General features: G+C 30.8%; 1 protein-coding gene across 2 annotated transcripts; it reads left to right on the top strand.

The window, feature by feature from the left end:
• The first annotated feature begins 6,090 nt into the window (after window positions 1–6,090).
• On the top strand, window positions 6,091–7,491 carry LOC127096908 (probable membrane-associated kinase regulator 4). 2 transcript variants are annotated; one of them, XM_051035441.1, is made up of 2 exons: window positions 6,091–6,447; window positions 6,604–7,491. In XM_051035441.1, the coding sequence occupies exons 1-2, from the start codon at window positions 6,240–6,242 to the stop codon at window positions 7,317–7,319; spliced, it is 924 nt and encodes a 307-aa protein (XP_050891398.1). In that variant the 5' UTR covers window positions 6,091–6,239; the 3' UTR covers window positions 7,320–7,491. The 2 variants fall into 2 exon arrangements, with proteins under 2 accessions (XP_050891398.1, XP_050891397.1); XM_051035440.1 differs by having other exon boundaries at window positions 6,095–7,491.
• Window positions 7,492–21,092: the final 13,601 nt, after the last annotated feature.

Below are 21,092 nucleotides of genomic sequence, written 5' to 3'. Positions count from 1 at the left end.
ATATATATATATATATATATATATATATATATATATATATATATATATATATATATATATATATATATATATATATATATATATATATATATATATATATATATTGAGAAAAGGGATGATGCACTAACAGTGTAAATTTATTTTACACTGTCACCCAATGACGACCATGCATCCCGCCAAGTCAGACTGAAAATTTTAAAATACTTGTATGACATGGCAAAATGTTATATTCTTATTGGATGACAATGTAAAACTTTTTTACACTGTCAGTGCATTACCATTAAACCCATATATATATATATATATATATATATATATATATATATATATATATATATATATATATATATATATATATATATATATATATATATATATATATATATATTTAACATGTAAACATTATAAACAAAAGGAGCATTAGGCTAATGGTTAAGAATCTCGTCCATCTAAACTTACGTGCTGAGTTTGAATCTTGTAGGCTGGAAAAAAAATAGAAGGTTGAAATAGTCAACCAGAGGCCAAACACATAATGCGGTATTGTGTTTGATGTGGATTAAGGCTAGACATGATAAGATTAGAAATGAAAATATTAGAGAGAGTATTGGGGTATCATCTATAGTAGAAACAATGGTGGAGTTTAGTGGTTTGGACATGTAGAAAGAAAACCTATAAGTTATGTGGTATGAAAGTATGTCACATGGAGAGAGGTCAATATAGATAAAAGTATGGTCCTGGATAGAACATTATGGCAGAAGTTGATTCATGTAGCTGATCCTACTTAGCAGGATAAGGCTTCATCTTTATTGTTATTGTAAAGTCCTACAACCATTTATTCTAATTTAGGGTTTTAATATTTTCATTTGTGAGATATTTTTTCATATCCCCCTTTCTTGTTCGTTAGGGAATACATTAACTCTTGATTTGCATTTTGCGAGTTCTAAACCTAAGGAACATCAAAGCTTAGAACTTCCATCTTGTTATGTTAAAGTTATAAGAGCTTATTATTTAATGTAGAAATATTAGGTATCATGGTCTATTTTTTCAATTGATGTCCATGAAATACATTTGTCAAGTAACTTTATTAATCTTAACACAAGACCTAAGTTTTTTTTAATAATATTTAATTCTTGGTATAAGAAAATATAATTATAAAGAGAACTATTTAATGCATGTGAGTCTAAACTTTCCATTATTCAAGATTATGCTAATATAATGTTCGTAAGAAGTTGATTGAGGTACCTCTCTAATCCACTATTCATGAATATCCCAATTATATCTAAAGGTTTTTGACCTTATGCTGATGAGTAGTCCATGTGACTAAAAGGTTAGTAATTTCCTTTAAATTGGTGACTTGGTTGCTTGATTTATGCAATCTTTATGCGAAGTCACGAGTGATTATCTTTCTTCTAGTTCACTTTCATTCTCACATCCGTGGAATAAAACGTTTAGTGCCCTATTAAATTTTCTTTTATTTAATATTGAAGACAACCAACTTTGGGATTAATCAATGGTCTCTTAGCCGAAGCAAGACCAAGTGACTTCAAACACATCTGAGTGTAAGCCCACCAAATATTCATCAAGTCTATCGGGATATATTATGATCTTTAAGACTCTAGGCTTAGTCAAAAGCATAATATGATTGAATAAATGGGCTTTATAGATATGATTTAGGTTCAGAGCACCACTAACCTAGATTAAAAAGACCGTGGAACCTTAAACTAGAAAAACTATGCACTTATGGAAGGAGCCAACAAAACATGTGGAGAATCAAAAAATAATAACCAAACGTGTGGTGCCACATACCCTTTAGAGGGAGAGAATAATTATGCATTATCCACATAAATAGACGAATGTGACAAAATTTATGTAGGACAAGATGTTATGACCATTAAGATAATTTTCTCTATAAAATACCTTACTTTGCAAACTTTTAACAATATTCAATTAAATAATAAAGTTATTTTTACATATTTTATCTTTTTTTAAAATTACTTTTTTTGAAATTTCCTAGGCTAATAGTGTTTTTTGTTACATCTGCACTATTAAACACTCTTTGTAACAATTACATAACTCGTAATTGAGGAGCATGTTTTCTTTTTCAAAAAATTGTTTACAACAACCACCAGTTATCTATCGGAAAACCAACAAAAAGAAAATAAATACAATCACAACCTAAAGATATAACATGGAAACTCTAAAATTGGAGAAAAATTATAACCATTGTCAATGACAACTTGAGAATCATACTGTGAAAATTGTTATAACACATAGTTTATCCTCAACCCCCCAGACCCCCAATATATCCCTCAAAGCATATATTTAACCACATCTCACAAGACTATAAGAGAAAAAAAAAGTCAAATAGAATTTTATAATGTTTTTGACTTATGCGTTTTGTAATGAAGAATATAGATCTTTTATATAACATTAGTCCCCCTCTTTCTTTACAAAACTAAGCGATGTGATAATTAATCAACATATATATTTTTAACCAATACCAACAATCTTCACCTTGACGAAAATAATACATTAGCGCTCATTTCCTGCACTGATAATCATAGTCCAAATACACCACTCCAAAAATTTACATTAGCGCTCATTGTTTGCACTGCACTGATAATCATAGTTCAAATAGAACTATCATACTCTATCATAAAGAGTATAATCATTTGCACCTACATCACTCTAAAAATTTTCACAATGTCTTCACCAACAATTATAGCTTAAAAATTATCATACTCCACCATGAAAAATATATTTCACTTGAAACTAAATCACTCCAAAAAATTTACATTGTCATCACCTACAATCTTATACTCTATCACGAATAATATTTTTCACTTGAAACTAAATCAGTTCAAGAATTGCAAATGTCGAAAATCAGGTTCAAAATTTATGGTGCAACTTTCGTGTTGGCCAACATGAAAATTCTTCAACCACCGATATAATATCATAGTATACCTTACATCAATATCAATAAATGTTCATGTACTAACCACTAACGAACTCTTTATGTAATCCTGATTGTTTGAACACATCTTTGACTTGAACATTTCATAGGTCAAAAATAATTCTTCCATCAAATTTCTCTAACCTATCCTGAATAACAGAACTTGTGACTAAACAGTATGAGATTTAATCAACATGTATGTTTTTAATCAATCCCGTTTAATTTATTCCACTAAACGAAATCGACTACTTAGATCAACTTTTACTATAATTATTTTTAAAAAAATATTTCACAATTTGACAGAAATTAAACTCACAAGAAAGAGTTACCAATACATTATTTTTCCAAAAAAAAATAAAACGTGTAATGTTAAACGTCCTCATTGTCAAATAAAATGGGGAAGAAAAAGAACAGCAAAAGCAATGAATATACTTTCAAGGAGTCATCATTACTCTCTTTATTGCTTACTTTGACAGATATCGACTGGCTAACTAGATCTATATCTATAGGCCATTCTTAGTGCATTAGAGCTATATACCCAATGGAAAATTAAATAAAAAAAACTTTACTCACTTACATTATCCTTGCATGTCACAGGACCACAACCACAGATTTGAATCCCATCTAAACTTTACACTTTTTAATCTCACATATATTGTTCGGAATTATTCACACTTATGCTTATGCATGTTCGTGGAGCCAAACACCTTTTATGACACTTTGGATACATTACAAAAATAAAATAAAATTAAGAATGAATAACTTATTAAGGAAATGACTGTTTAGTAAGGGGTAAGATAAAGATTCAAACATTACAATAATACATGAATTTCATTTCATGCTTGGAAAGCTACATGCATTATGCATAGTAGGTTAAAAAAAATGTAGATATTTATTTTAGCATTAACTTTGAGGTAATTCAAGTTGTTGAATACGACTAACGTGAATACAGAGGTGATAGCATTGATATTTTTATAAATAATTCATGCAAAAAACACTTTTGAGAGTAAGCACACGTCTTGGTTCATAAATGAGTGAGACTTGCATTGTTAATATATTCCTTAAAATTAATGAAAATCACAAAAGATAATATGCATTTGTTATTAATAATTTTATGTTTTTTTAAGTTCATTTTTAAACATTAATAATAGTATAAAATTTCTAAAATATAATTTTGCCATCCAATAATATAGTTCTCTTCAATTTAAAAAATTAATTTGAGTTTACGTAAATATTTGATTTTTATAAAAAATAATTTTAAAACATGCATATCAAAATCAAAGTGTAGAATAAAAATCACATTTTTGTGCTGAAAAATAAAATAAAATAATTCTTTAGATATATATTTGTAATTTTATTACATTAAGAAATTATAATGATATTTTTTTACACACTAAAATAATTATCAACTCAAATTTTTTAGCATTTATTTAGTGACAAAAATTGATTTTGATTGAATTTATTTTATTTTATAAAATTAGTTCTATTTAAAAATAAGTTTAAAATAAAATGTTTTATGTTTGGAAATATTTATTTAAAAATGAGTTGACCAGAAAATTTAAGTATAAATATTACTTTTATTTTTGTAGAATCATTTTGAAGACAAAATCCCTTATATTTAAGGGAAATCATATATATTATAGTATGTGTTTGATTCTGTAATAAAAAATATTAATTTTAGTGAATTACTTATATAAAATTAATTCAGATTAAATATAAATTAAATATAAAATGATTTATATTTGAATAATTTTTTTATAAAAGTCACTTGAACAAATAATTTTAATATAAAAATCATGTTAAACTCAAAAATTATAAATTCTAACTTATATTAAAATTTATTCTAAAAATCAAATTTAAACATAAATAATAGTATAAAGTTTCTAAAATATAATTTTGCCATCCAACAATATAGTTCTCTTCAATTTAAAAAATTAATTTGAGTTTACGTAGATATTTGATTTTTATAAAAAAATAATTTTAAAAAATGCATATCAAAATCAAAGTGTAGAATAAAAATCACATTTTTGTGCTGAAAAATAAAATAAAAGAATTCTTTAAATATATATTTGTAATTTTATTACATTAAAAAGTTATAATGATATTGTTTCGCACACTAAAATAATTATTAACTCAAACTTTTTAGAGTTAGTTACATTATTTAGTGAGAAAAATTAATTTTGAGTGAATTTATTTTATAAAATTAGTTCTATTTAAAAATAAGTTTAAAATAAAATGTTTTATGTTTAAAAATATTTATTTAAAAATGAGTTGAACAGAAAATTTAAGTATAAATATTACTTTCTTCGGTGGAATCATTTTTGAATACAAAATCCCTTAAATATTTAAGGAAAATCATATATATTATAGTATGTATTTGATTCTGTAATAAAAAATATTAATTTTTAGTGAATTAATTATATAAAATTAATTGGGATTAAATATAAATTGAATATAAAGTGATTTATAGTTGGATATTTTTTTTTTAAAAGTCAGTTGAACAGATGATTTCAATATAAAAATCATATTCAAATTCAAATTATAAATTCTAATTTCAATTAAAATTTATTCTAAAAATCATAATGAATTTTATCAAAAAATATCATAATCAATTTTACATACTCATATCTAACTCAAAATTTAAAATCAATTTACATAATCAATTCTAGATTTCAAGATTCACTTTTATCTTTCACAAAATTTAAACCAAATTTTAGTCAAAATAATTTAATGATATACATAATCGATTCTAGATTTCAAGATTCGATTTTATCTTTCACAAAATTTAAACCAAATTTTAGTCAAAATAATTTAATGATATACATAATCGATTCTAGATTTCAAGATTCGATTTTATCTTTCACAAAATTTAAACCAAAATATATATTTTATTATTTTTAGTCAAAAATATTTAATGATATACATAATCAACTCTAGATTTCAAGATTCTCACAAAATTTAAAGTAATTATATACTTTATTTATTTTGAGTCAAAATAATTTAATGTCACAAATTTCACATTTTAAATATGAAAAAAAAGCATAAATATAGCAAAATGGAATCCACACTTAAATTATCAAATATCTATCATGCATCTATCTAGTGAGATTGTGATGTAATCAATTTTTTTTCAATATAAATTCAAAGTTTGGCAAACATCATACTTTCAAAGAATACCCTTCTCTCTCTCTTTCCTTGAGGAAGCTCAATTTCCAATAGGTATCTCCATACTCACCAAGTTCAAAACAAACACAAATAGAGAAAAAAAACAAAGCATCATCACAACATGAAAATTGAAATGTCCCCAAAACAAGCCACTTTAGTTCACATAGATGAAGACTACATTGACATGGAACTAACTTCTCCCTCAAATTTTCTCTCTTATACCTTTGGTTCTCCATCAAACAACTCTAGAGAATTTGAATTCCAAATGAGTTCAATCTCAAATGAAAAAGATTCCAAAACTACCCCTGCTGATGATCTCTTCTACCAAGGTAAACTCCTCCCTCTTCACAACCCTCCTCGTCTTCAAATGGTTCAAAACCTTCTACAAAACACCAATCTAGAACACTCTACTAGTACTTTTCCTTTCACACCTCCCTGTTTAACTACTTACACCCCTCTTGATTCCTGCAATATTTCATCTTCAGAATCATGCAGGGTTAGCAGCGAAGTGAACCCAGATGAGTATTCATTCGAAATGAACCCTCTTGTTGTTAGTGATTCACCAAAGATTAAATCTTGGCCTAAGAAACTCAAAATGATGAACCAGTTACTCTTTGGTCAAAAACTCAAAGCTTCAAAAGCTTATCTGAAATCCTTGTTCAACAAATCTGGTTGTTCAGACAAACCATCATGTTCATCAAACGATCCAAACAAGGTTGCGTTTGTAATGCAAGACAAAAACAAAAACAAAAACAAAACGAAAAACAAAAACCCATTTGAGATTTTCTATGAAGATGACAAGAAACAGATGAAAAGAGAGATTGTCGAAGATGATTTTGTGAGTCATAGGAAATCTTTCTCCGGTGTTGTTCAAAGACAATATTGTGGTAACAAGTCTTCATCTTTATCAACATCTTCATCTGGGTCTAGCTCAAATTCTTCATCTTTTTCTTTTAGTTCAGCTGGGTACTATGATTTACAGTTGTTTAAGAGAAGTATTAGCGCTAATTATGAATTGGAAGGTTCAATTGAAGGAGCTATTGCACATTGTAAACAGTCTCAGTTTCAGCAACAATGTTGTTCAAAGAATGGTTCTTCAGATGATGCTAGGATTTGTCCTCAATTTGTTGCTACAAGAGTTGCGGTTTGTGAAGATAAAGAAAGTACTGAAACAGAAACACTTTCCAGCAACATAGTGTGAGTGAGTGTAGAAAGTTCTGTAAAAGAAGAAAGAAAAAAAGAGAAAAAAATTTCCTTTTAATGTTGTTGCATTTTAATGGAGTTTGATGTTTTGGTCTTTAAAGCATTAATTTGTTCAAAACTGATAGTACTATTCTTGTTGTTATGAGTTCTCTTATGAGTTCTTTATGTCCTATTCTTGTACATTTTTCCTAGTACTACAAGTGAATCACTTTGAAGTAGTACCAATATTATCATTATCATGATTAGATGAAAGGAATAATTCATTTGGGAAAAAGTAGCTTTTTTAGATTTAGTTTAAGTTTTTGAAAAGACTTTTACTTATTATGATAATACTGTAGTAGTGATCAATTCAAGAGAATCTTAATAGGAGTAGCAAAGTAGCTAGGATAGACACCTAGTTTGTTTTCTTATGTTAGAAATTTGACAATTTGAAATACTACTAGGTCCAAAAACAAAACCTCTTGACCATAATAATAAAATTTGATTCCTTTTTAAATGACTGTAAAAAGTCATGTGCTAAAACTGACCCTTTTTCCCAATGCAGATTCTCAATGACTGTTTATGACTTTATCATCTGCCACTGCCATTATCTTTTCAGTCTTAACAGACATTTTTATCCTTTCACACACACTTTCTTTCTACCACTACTTTTTAATTTTCTCTGTAAAGAATACTAGTACCAAAAAGTAGAGTAAGATAAGCTCATTGAGAATGAGTGGTCTCATTTTGAAGATGTTGAGGAAATGATTGTGTATTTTAGCACCTGAAACCTTTTCTTTGACCACTTCATCATTAGTAATAGTGAAATCACAGCAAAGCAACATGGTTGATTGTAGATTAAAGCTAAAACTATTGGAATTATGTGGTCTTGTGTTGCAATTACCAAAGTGATTATGATCACAATATCATAGTACTGTACTTGTATTTATGTTGGTTATAGCAAAGCTATACTATGTGTCTATATATCTATTTGTGCAGCTAGGTGTGTGGTGGTGGCAGACAAATGAACCACTAGGTGCGCAATTCTTCCTTTCAATTGATTTTGACTAAACATTAAATTACGCGTATGTTAAGAGACTGGGGAATCACATGTGAAAATAATTTGGAAGTTGTATGCATAAGTGAATGCTGCAGGGAACCTACTAGACAAGCATATAGAACAAGCGCATAGAACAAGAATTTATTTTCCCCACAGTTGTCTTGCCTTAATTCTCATAAACGATAATAATCTTAATTCCTCTTTTATAAGTAATTGTTTAAGATAGAAGTACTAGTATAATACTCGATCCCTTCTACGATTCTCAAAATGAATGAGCAATTTTAATTTATAATGCATCTTTTTCAATTTTATCATTTAATTAATATTATTTTTATCATTTTCAATATATAATAAGAGTATTTTAATAAAGATATCATTCTCTTTTTTTTAATTATTCTTTTTTTTAATCTGTATAAAATTGTCCATTAAATCATTCATTATGTGACGGGAGAAGGATAAACTATATCTAACAAGTTTTGCTATAGACTAACTTATTTGAATTTACTAACAAGCTATTTCTTAAATGTCATTTTTTTATGGATGCAGAAATGATTTATTAATTGTGAAGTAGGATCAATTTGGTTTAGATATTTTGGCCTCTATGTCAGGGTTAACGAATTGTTTTTTCCACCCTTAAGTGTTATTTTACACCATCATGAAAAGTTAAAAATATTTTTGACGTTTCGAGATGTATCTCCGAACACATCTATTTTAGTAATTTTTCATATTAAATTGAAGAAACACTATTATTGTTAAAATTTAATCCGGAGATGCATCTGCGTATATGTAAAAGTGCGTCAGAAGATATATCTCCATAAATACTATTTATTTAAAAATATGTGGGTGGCTCGGAGACGCATCTCTGGATGTTTTTGTTTCATATACTGCGTCAAACCTTCTCTCTTTCTCCTTCTTCATTTTCTAAAAAGTTCTTAAAACAAAACATTTGAGGTTTGCAACACTGAACCTTCTTGTCCATTCATTCAAACACCATTAATTGGAGCTCTGCAACATTGAAACCTCTCCTCCTTTCTAGCATCTCAAACATTCAAGTTACTTCTCATCATTTTGATTAGATAAGTATTTCAAAATTTAATCTCTTCATATTTTTTTATTTATAGTAAATTGTTTAGGCTACATTAGATGTATTAGGTACGATAGACAGTAGCTCAAACGAATTTGGTAGGGTAGAAGAACATGTATTGAGGTTTTTTGGGACTAGTAGGGAAGAAAAGGCGTTTCTTCCATATGAGACAATCACAGGTTATTCTAGAGATGCATCTCCGGATTTGGTCTGCATTATTTTTGGAGATACATCTCCAGATTGGACTAAGGAAGAAACTTGGTTGATTTTGTGAATTTCTTCTGACATGTTGTTTATATTTATCTCTGTTTCTAATGCAGGTGCAATGGATGAAAACAACGCTGATCGAATTAGGATCACTCGTGTGTCTCAAATCGTGTCAGTACGACGTGAGAGGGTTGCAGTGAGGACCACGAGTTACTGTTAACTCGTTTGATGATGCATCTACTTCAAAACCTTAAGGTTTCCACCTATCTAGTTATCGTAGCCGACTCTCTCAAGCATATGATGCAACAAATACGAAAGTTCTTGAATTTCTTAAAGCCCTTAAAGTCTAGGAGGAAGTCGTTGTCTATGTTGACGCCCCATTAGAGAGTTACTTAGAGGCCCATTTGTCACCTCTTCACTTCTTCTTTATGAAGACCATGCTGCTAGGCATGCTAGGCACGAAGAGGTATGTTTTTTTCTTTTGCAATACATATGTTGCCAACTAATTAAATCCATACTGATGATTATATTTTCTTTTTACAGGAGCGTGATTGTTTGAAATCTATTAACCACTGTAGGAAGATTTTGGAGCTGGGACAATCCACTGGTGTTTGGTTCATTGATGTTATCCGTTATTCTGTGCTTGTCGATTTATGTTCTTCTACTTACATGACCATAAACCATGGCATACATGCGGATTTTGCTGAGAGGCGGCATTCAGAGACATCATTTTTCCACCTACCTATAGGCAAGATAACCATCAACTTGGATGACGTCTCATGCCTCCTGCATCTTCCCATTAGGGAGAGATTACTGGGTCACGGGAGGATCGAGCGAGAGGAAGGGGTTGACATGATGGTCACCCATTTGGGTGCTAAGCCTGGTAAGGCCGCCAAGGAGGCAATTGACACTATAGGTTCTCATGATAGGTTTAGTTTTTTAGAAAAGATTTATAAAGAACACCTGCAGTGGGTTATGGGTGCCGAAGGTGATGATATGCAGGTTGAACATCATCAGACTTATGCATTGAGGTGTTACCTCTTGTTCTTGGTTGACACGTCCATTTTTGTGGACAAAAGTGCAACATATGTCGATGTGGTCTACCTTAAGTACTTCATCGACCTGACTGCATTTCACGAGTACAACTATGAGCCACTTGTTTGGTCTACATGTACTTTATGCTGGACGAGAGTTATTTTTGGAAGACAAAGCAAATGACAGAGAGCTGCACACTGCTTATGGTAAATTTTTGTTACTAATATTTTCATAATTTATTTGTTACAAATGTTATTAATATTATAATCGAACCATTTTCAGGGATGAATCATCTCTCACTTCTCTCGCATCACCGGGTGGGAAGTTGCGCCTACCTACAATGAGGACTTGCCATATGTAGTCGCGTTTGTTTCGTACATAGGGAATAGTGCAGTCGAGCCATTCAGAGTCTCTATTGATCGTATGGTACCAGATGAAGTTTGCTTTTGCCCATAAGACACCGCCAACTGCGTCTGTTTGATGTCATTTCCTTATATTCTGGTTGGCTAGCATGTGAGTCATCTCTTATATATCCTTATTTGCCCGAGCGAGCGATGCGATAGTTTGGCTACTTGTAGTTTATTCCGAGACACCCCTAAAAGTCCAGTTCTCCTAGCGTCCTCCATAGAGATCTTGGTTCGATACTGGATGATTTCGAGAGTCACTCGGTACCATAGAAGTATCAGTGGAGCTAGATCCTATACACTAGGCCTATGCAGACATCTACATGACCTGATTCTATAGGATGTCACACCCTATCATGAAACTAGACGCTCCTGGAAGACCATCTAGACCAGTTAACTAGAAGGTACTTGAGGTTCAAGATGAGCAGGTAGAGAGAGTGATGGCAATTTGTCAGCGTGTTGTAAAGATGGGTAGAGCATGCATAAAGTCAAGACTATTTGAGAATGACACTCCCCAATTTTCCCTCATGGAACGCATGGTTTCCGAGTTATTGAATTTCGTGGAGTACAGACGGCAGAGAAGGTAGAGGGTTTGACATACACATTAGTTTATACTTCTTTTATTGTATTATCGGACAAATGTTATGTATGATCGTGACTTCTTTGATTAATGTAGGGATTTTTACTTTCCTTTAACTTTAATATAACTTTACTTTAATTTGACTTTAATATAAGTTGATCTAAAAAAATGTAAATGTTTGAACAATGGTGTTGCTCTGATATGATTCAAAGGGAGTTCTAGGGATGCATCTCCAAAATAATCCTCCTTGCATTTAACACGCTTCTAAAAACATTCAAGGGAAATTTCTGAGATGCATCTCTAGATACTCTCTAATAATATACATAGATTCATCTCCGAACGCATGAAGGACAATTTTGAATATTCAAGGGTGTGGTATGCACATATAAGGATTGGAAGAGTATTTCTCTAAGGTTAATAGCCATATAGGATCGAATGTGACAATTAATATGGACCAATAAAATTTTGGTCCATCATAGTCCAAGCTTCTTTAATACTATTGATATAATATATTATATTATATACGCTTTAGATTGATGACTGATAACATATTCATAATTTATTATCGGGTTTTATTTTTTAAAAAAAATTAATGTTTCTAATATTAAATAGTATATTTTTAATTAATCTTGGTCAATAATTCTTTAATCAATGTGAAATCATATGAAGAAGAAGAATATTTTCATTTTCAAATGTTGATCTTCTTCATCTTCATTTTCATTCCATTGAAGAACACAAAAAAATACAATACAAAAATTTGGGCAAAGTTGAAATTTTCTTTTCTTAAAACCCAGTAAAACCCAATAACATCACAAAATGTTCTTCTTCTTCTTCTTCTTAAAACTATACATTTTTAAAAATCCATATTATATATTTATTCATCTTCATCAATATTCATCAATGCTCTTCTTAAAATTTAAAATTTGAAAGTTATTTTAGTATGTTGAAATATGAGAGAATGAGAGACATTTGAATAAAACTGTTTGTCTGAATAACATTGCAGAGATTGTATTATAGAGTGAAATTTACAACTTATTATATTAACTACATTACATAAAATATATGATAAAATATATTTTATTTTATTCTTAATAAGATATATGCTACAATATATTCTATTATATTCTAGATAGGCTAAGGAATATTCTATATATACAAATATTAACACTCCCTCAAGCTTGAGCATATAAGTCAAATGCACCAAGCTTGTCATATATATAATTAGTTTTAGAACCTCGTATGGATTTTGTAAACACATATGTCAATTGATCATTAGAGTTGACAAAACTTGTATCAATGTCGTTAGATTCTATCTTCTCATTGACAAAAATGTAGTCTATCTCAATATGTTTAGTTTTCTAGTGAAAATTAGATCCAAAGCAATATGCAATACATCTTGGTTATAAAAAATAAGTTTCAATGGTCTTTCTTCTTTAAATTGAAATTGTTTGAGAAGTTGCTTCAACCAGACAAGCTCACATGTTAATAGTGTCATCGCCTTATATTCTTCCTCATCGCCTGATCTTGCAACTATATTTTGTTTCTTAATTTTCTAAAATATCACGTTTTCTCCAACAAGTACACAATATTCATAGGTGTATCATCTATCAATGGGTGAGCTTGCCCAATCAGCATTAGAATATCCAACTATTTGAGTATGTCCTTTATTATAGTAAATGAAACATTTTCCTGGAGCACCTTTGATGTATCTCAGAATCCGGATAACAACGTTCATGTGTTCTTGGAAAAGATAATTTAAGAACTACTTACAACACTAACTACAAAAGAAATTTCTGGACATGTGACTTTGAGATAATTTAACTTTCCAACTAATCGCATATACATGCTGAGATAGATAGAGGCTCCCCCTAATTGGGTAGGAGTTTAACACTTGGATCCATAGGAGTATCAACTGGTTTAGCATTTAAAAAACATATTTCTTCCAAAATATCCATATCATATTGTAAGACCCCAATTTTGACCTTAAGATCCCTCATGCTATCTCATCATATGCATTAGCATTGGGATCATACCTTGGCATCCTTCTTACCCTTTCATCCATTGGGTTTGTATTGGGAGAGATCACCAAGCACTATGTGATTGTATCATACTTGTTATTTTATCATCTTTACTAACTAAAATACCAAAAAATATGTCTTTTCATTTGTCTAATTCTTTTGTAGGTAGGGCACATGATCACCTTTGATTTATCAAGTTCACATCTAGGGTTTAAGACCCTACTTGTTAAGAGCTCAACCAAGAAATGATCCACAATGGCTCTAGACATCATACATGAGTCCCTATGATCCTTACATGATATTATGATCAAGAATCCTTCAATAGTTTGGAATTGGTTTGCCTATGAAACCCTAGTGCATCTGGGTATCTTGTGTAACTTCTTCACCAGGCTTCTTCAACAATTGATCAAATATTTCAAGGGATACTTCAAATTTCATCATGTTATGCATATATGATCTCCCATGAGTCCCAAAATTCAAAAGAATTGCAAGTTAGCAAGTTTGTTGATGGTGGTTGACCAAAGGAATTCATCTGATCAAAAATGGGGTCCCCTAGACCCTATCTCCTACAATTTTTATTACATGAAAATGCTTCCAAGAGAAAAGTTACTCTAAATGACATTACAAACAACTTTCATGTTGGGGTCTAGAGCTAGTTTTTCTTGGAAAGTCATTTTTTATGGTGAAAGATTATAGGTCATTTTGCCTAAACCCTAATTTGGAGGTCAACTTACCAAGGCCATAACTTGCTCAATTTTTATGATATGGAAGATTTCCAAGTTTCACAATCAAATTCAAGGTGTGTACTTAAACTTTGAAGTTTGTAGGAAGAGCTAATTAAACTTTTATGAGCATGTGATATGAGGATACATTATAGGTCATTTTGGACCAATACCATTGAACAAGTGATTTTCCTCAACTTCAAAAATGCATAACTCATTCATCTCAAATCCAAATAAGGTTAAATTTGTGACAATTTTTAAGGATTTTGAAATAACTACCACTTTGATGACGACACTTTTCTCATTTGAAGCTCACATCAAAAGTTAGCCAAGGTGGAATAAGTGAACATGTGGTTTGACACTTAGAAATTTTTTTGATATGTTAAAATTTCCAAACTTCCACCTCAAAATTCATCATGATCAGTGCCACTTTTACTTTGAAATCATGTCCTTCTTTTTCATTTTTGTGATGGTGATGAGTGGACCAGTCCGGCCAGGGTCGTCTGAGAAGATGACCGGCGTTTTCCTCCGGTGATGAGCTGGAATGGTTCAGAGCCACATGATCATTTCATTTTCTTTTAATCACGAGGGTTGGTTTTGAATACCGTTTGTGCGGCGCGCTGACTCAAGTGCATGGTGGAACGCGTGTTTGGATCCACTTGATCTGCCACCTCAATTAATGAGGGAGATCAAGTGGTTCACGTTTTTTCTGATTAATTGTTTTTCCTTTTTATTGTGTTATTTTCATTAATTCATATTAAATTTAATATTGATCCAAAAAATATGAGAGTGTCACCAAAAAAATTTAAATAAAATCCTCTTTAATTTTCTGAATTAAAATTATTTTTTGGATCATTATTAATATTTTTCATGATTTAATTGATTTTATGAATATTTTTAATTGTTTAAAAATACTTTTATGTTTCCAAAAATTATGAAATTTTTTCTCCAAGGTTCTTTGACCTTGTTTGACCTATGATAAATCTCATGGCCATTTCTTTGGTGTTTTGATGAGATTTTAGGAAATTGATCAACCATTATTTAATTTAATGCATATTTTTATTATTTTTAATTGTTTAAATGTCAAATAAATTGTGTAGAGCCATTTTAATTGGCTTTGGGAGTTTGACTTGTGTTGTTGGGCCTTGGTCAAGGTTGATTTGACTTTGTTAGGTAAAGATCATTGTAATTAGGGGATTGATGGAATGTATATTCCATCTCCCAAAATGAATGAATGATCTTAATTTGGTAAGAGTCCTCCTTTGACCAATTTGTGTTGAATCTATTTCTCCTCCCTCTTCATCCCATTCCCCTTACTTATTCATTCATGTCATGGACCTATGATATCTCTATATCCTAAGGCCAGCATTCTAGTTAGTGAGATTGTAAGTCTCCCCTCTTTCATGTTATTGTGTGGGAACTTGGTCTTTTTTCCTTCCTTTGGAAGATGTCTTGGTTCAAGGACCCATGCTTGTGATAAGTGGGTTGAGTGTTCTCCAAAGAATGACTTAAACAAAACAAAGCAAAAGCAATACTAACTTCTAACTAACTAACAACTAACATTTAATTTTAAGTCATTTACTGTTATGCATTTTAATTTTAAGCTTTTATCTCATTTGCCATTATTGATACCATTCAATTTGTTTACTTTAATACCATTTACGCTTTGCCCATTTAGGCCATATTTTGTGATATTGTGTGCTTATATAATTGTTTGTTTTGTGTGGTCCTTTGACCTTAATGTACATAATAAGAACAAAAACCCTAAAAAACATTTTGTGTGGACTGTTGGTTTGCTCTAAGACTATTGGACTTAGAATTTAGGCAACACTCCCTATGCAAAGGACATGGCCAATGCCAACTTTCATGAAACCAAGTGCTCGTGAAGTGAACATTCATCTGATACAATATTGAAGATCCATTTGAGTTCATCTGTAACATGATCATTGTGAAGTTGTTATTTTGAACCTGTGTCTAATACCATATTTTGAAGTCATCTGATGCATGGGGAATTATGAATAAGATCATCGAGTTGCTAAGCTTGGATGTGGCTATCTTTATTTGATGCCTTGCTCTTCATCTTGCTATTTGTGTATTGATATTGCTTGATTTTAAAGTCCAAGGGAAATCTGGGTTTCTATATGACCTTCTTGTCAATTGGATTGTAACCTATTGGTCAGATCTTTTCAACTCTCAACTTTTAAATTTATGCTTAGGATTAGTCTCTTCATCTCCTCCCCATTTCTTTAATTTCAAAATCTCTCCCTCCTTTTAAAATCTTACTTGCTTGTGTTTGTTTTCTAAACTCTGACCATATTGCAAACTAGAAACTTTGGCCTTATGCCATTGCATTTTTCAAACTCTTTTTCTTAATCAAATTTGTAAATAAATTTAACTATACTTGACTTAAAATTTTCAAAAGACAAAAAGAACTAACACTCATTCAAACCATTTTAGGCCTTTTGTGCCTTTGTTAAACTTAATTTTTTGTTAAAAGCAATGCACCCATTTTGAAATTGATACCACGAACTACGAGGTTTTGATCCCTCATTTTATGTTGGTACGTAGGCACAAGTCCGAATGTCTTGTCAAACACTAAAATATAATTAATGAATTCTTTTCTTATCCCCTCATTCTATTTATTGCAAACACCATTTGTACAAAAACACATGCACACAAAAAAGGGCTCCCTAGGAGTACCTAGGACACTTTGGGTGCTAACACCTTCCCTCTGTGTAACCAACCCCCTTACCTGTATCTCTGGCATTTTATTAGTTTTGATTTGAAAACTTATTATCTTTTGGGTTTTGTTCGTACTTTTCCCTTTTTCCCTTGGAAACAATAAAAGCGCGGTGGCGACTCTGGTTTTATTGACGTCTTGCTTATCTATAGCTCGATGGTCATGAATTTACCGCTACACATATTTCCGCTAAGAAATTAACAGACCATCTTTAAATTGAGCTACCTTAATACCCAAAAAAATAGAGTTTACCAAGGTCTTTCGTATGAAATTGATTCGAAAGATGATGTTTCAACTGGATTATTCCCCGTCGATCGCTACCATTTATGACAACATCATCTACATACACAATAAGATAAATACATCTTTGGGTTGAGTGAGGATAAAAAATAGAATGGTCGGTTTCCCTAAGAACCATACCAAATAATCGTACTACAATGTTTAATATGTCAAATCAAGCTTTCGGAGATTGCTTAAGACCATAAAGAGACATATGTTTCCAACAAACCATAGTTGATGACTCCCATCGAGCAACAAACCCTGGTGGTTGTTCCATATATACTCCTCTTCAAGTTCACCATTTAAAAATACATTTTTAAGAAAGTCTCACTATAATCCAACCAAAAAATATGAATGTATCATTTGGATACCAAACGAGCTTTAAATCATTAATCTTCCCATCTTGACCGACCTTCACAATTATAAAGCCAACAAAAACCTACAAAAGACTTCCTATGGGGTAGAGGAACCGATTACTAGGTTCCACTGCTTTTTGAGACCACGCATCTCGTCAATCATTGCTTGCCTCCACATAGGGTGAGATAATGTTTCACTTGGAATGTTAGGAATAGAAATAGAATACAAAGAAAACATATAAGTATAATATAAAAGGGAAAGAAAATGATAACATAAATCAATATAATGTGGAAAATGATTTCATGTTTGATGTATACCTTTTTGGAGGGAAATCGGAAGATCATACTCTAGCTATAGGAATTGATATGGTGATTGAGACAACATCAAAGAAGAGTCTACAATAACCTAAGGGACTAGTATGACAGACGTTGGGTGACAATACTGATATGTTTGTAATGGTCAAGAAGCATGGGGCGAGGGGTCAATTGTATGGATATCTAGCGGGTTAGGCTCCGTAGATTGGCTGGGAATAATGGTATACGTGACATTAATAACTTTTGGAATAGGTATGTAAGTAATTTCTTGAAGGGGTTCCAGAGTTACGTGTTAGACTCGAAATATGGAAAAAAAACTTGAAGAAGGTAGCATCGGTCGATATGAGGTATCATTTTAGAGTAGGAGAATAGCAACAATAACCTTTTCGGGATCAATCATAAAAAGTAAAGACACGCTTGAGTGATTGAGATGATAGTTTATCAAGTCCATGAGAGATACTATGAACAAAACATGTAGAACCGAAGACACGGGAAGGAATTAGGTGAAGGGGTGAATGGGGAAAAAGAATTTAGTAAGGGATATTATCGTTAAGGAAAGACGAGGGAACGCGATTTATAAGGTAACATGTCATTAGCACAACATCCCCCCAAAACCTAAGTGGAACATTACCATGGAGAAGTAAGGTTCGAGTGGTTTCTGCGAAATGCCTATTTTTGCGTTCGACTACCCCATTTTGTTGAGTTGTATGATGACAAGATGTTTGGTGGAGTATACCATTGTTGAAAATAAAAATTTGAAATTGTTGGAATAAGTATTCACGGGTATGATCACTTCTTAAGGTATGAATATACATACCAAATTGAGTTATTAATTCTTGAAAAAATTGTTCAAAAATAAAAAATAATTCATTTTTGTTCTTCATTAAAAATAATCAGGTGCAATGTGAGAAATCATCAAAAAATATAACCAAATACCTAGACCCAAAAGTAGAGATAGTACATGAAAGACCCCAAACGTTGGAGTGAAATAAAAAAGGGGCAAAGCCTGTTTATTGACTTGATTGGGAAAATGACTCTGAATTTGTTTCCTTAACTGACACAACTCACAATGTAAATTAGATAAATTCGATAAACTTGGCACCAACTTCTATAGTTTGTGAAAGCTTGGATGACCTAAATGAGCATGGATAGTGAATGGAGAATCTACGACTAAGCATACCTTAGATGACACAAAGAGGTAGTAATGGCCTTAAGACTCACATCCAACGCCAATTGTCCGTCCTGAAATCCGGTCCTGCAGGGTAACATTACCATTAGTGAATGTGATAATACAATCAAGAGAAAGAGTTAAGCAACAAACTAAAAGTAATTTAAATGGATAACTAGGTAAACAAAGAACAAAATTAATAGAGATATAAGGTAGAGTTTGAATAGTACCAATCTCTTCTGATCGAGTTTGAGAACCATTTGCAAAAGTTATAGTAAGTAAGAAACCAAATATAATCTGGGAAGAGAAAATACCTTTATTACCATAACATTATCAGATGCACTAGAATCATGGACCAAAGGGCCAAGAGAAGATGATTGAGAGAGGAAAACAAATGAATTAATTGCATGTGCAATCGTAGTAGTGGAACCAGAGTTCTGATTATTCTGACATCATCTAATGAAATCATTGTAGCTTAGTGTAGGGCTTTGAGGGGAAGATGAGATTTAAAGAATATCTAAATGATTTGTTTGAGGTATATTCATATGGAGCGGAGGTTTGCCATGCAACTTTCCGCAACTGTCAATAGTACGCCCAAGTCGATTAGACTGTTCACGCTTGGGATGAGTTTTGGATGATGGCCCTCCTCGAATGCGATTCTGATTATTGGTAAGGGACATAAGGGCAATAACGTCTCTTGGTACAAGGGAAGCAAAAATGTTCACTGCAGATTTAAGATTTCCACTCTGACATTACACTGAAATTACCAGAAGACTCTAACTTTTATATTAAACAAAACTACAAAAGCAAAAAATATTAAAAAATCAAATAGTATAACAAAATTGAAAGATAAATACCTCAACGATTTGTTTCCATGACCTCAGCACCCCGAATTACGTTGGAAAAGAGTGGAAATACTGATTCTGAATGAGAGTAAGATATAAACCAAGAGACGATTCTAAATTAAGAATGAAACTGATTGATGACTATGATTCAGGGAATGATTAAATCCCAAAAGGAAGTGATTAGGAATATGTTTATGATTCGAAACAGATTTTAAAAGAGATTTTGATTCTAAGAGGTAAAATAGTTTGAATTAAAAGAGAGGGGAACGAAACGGAAATGTATTGTTTCAGTGAATAAATGAATTATTTTTACCAAGAAAATGTCATGTTTATTTTTCATGAAATCATGTATAAATTTATTATAATCACATGATTTGCCACTTTTTTAATTTATACTTATTATTCTTAAAATGTAAAATAAGTTTACTTGTTAAAAAATTAATACAGTAATTTACATGTCATATTTGTTTTTCATAAAATCATGTTTAAATTTATAATCACATGATTTATAATTTTTATTTTATTTTATACTTATTACTCTTAAAATTAAATATCTAATATAAAATAATTTTTTTAACACTTAATATAGTAATTTATATGTCATATTTATTTTTCATAAAATCATGTATAAATTTATAATCACATGATTTGTCATTTTTTATTTTATTTTATACTTATTATAATTAAAAGCAGATATCTAATGTAAAATAAGTTTATTTGTTTTCAATTTAACTAACATTAAACACCTGCTTTTCTAAAAAACCAGTGTTAATAGTTAACTAGATTAAGACCCGCGCGATGCGCGGCTGGTAATTCATTTTTATTTATTTTGAATTGAGTTTTAATTATGTTAAGAATTTTTATTTTATAAATATGAACAAAAAATTTATATTATAATAATTTATTATAAAATAATTTTACAATAATATGAATTAATTACGAATAAAAAAATGTATGTTTGTAAGTTGAAAGTGACATA

This window comes from Lathyrus oleraceus, chromosome 6 (genome assembly GCF_024323335.1).
Source record: "Lathyrus oleraceus cultivar Zhongwan6 chromosome 6, CAAS_Psat_ZW6_1.0, whole genome shotgun sequence".
Classification (NCBI taxonomy): Eukaryota; Viridiplantae; Streptophyta; class Magnoliopsida; order Fabales; family Fabaceae; genus Lathyrus; species Lathyrus oleraceus.
Note: the sequence above shows the minus strand (reverse complement) of the source record. Positions and strands in the feature narration are given on the sequence as shown.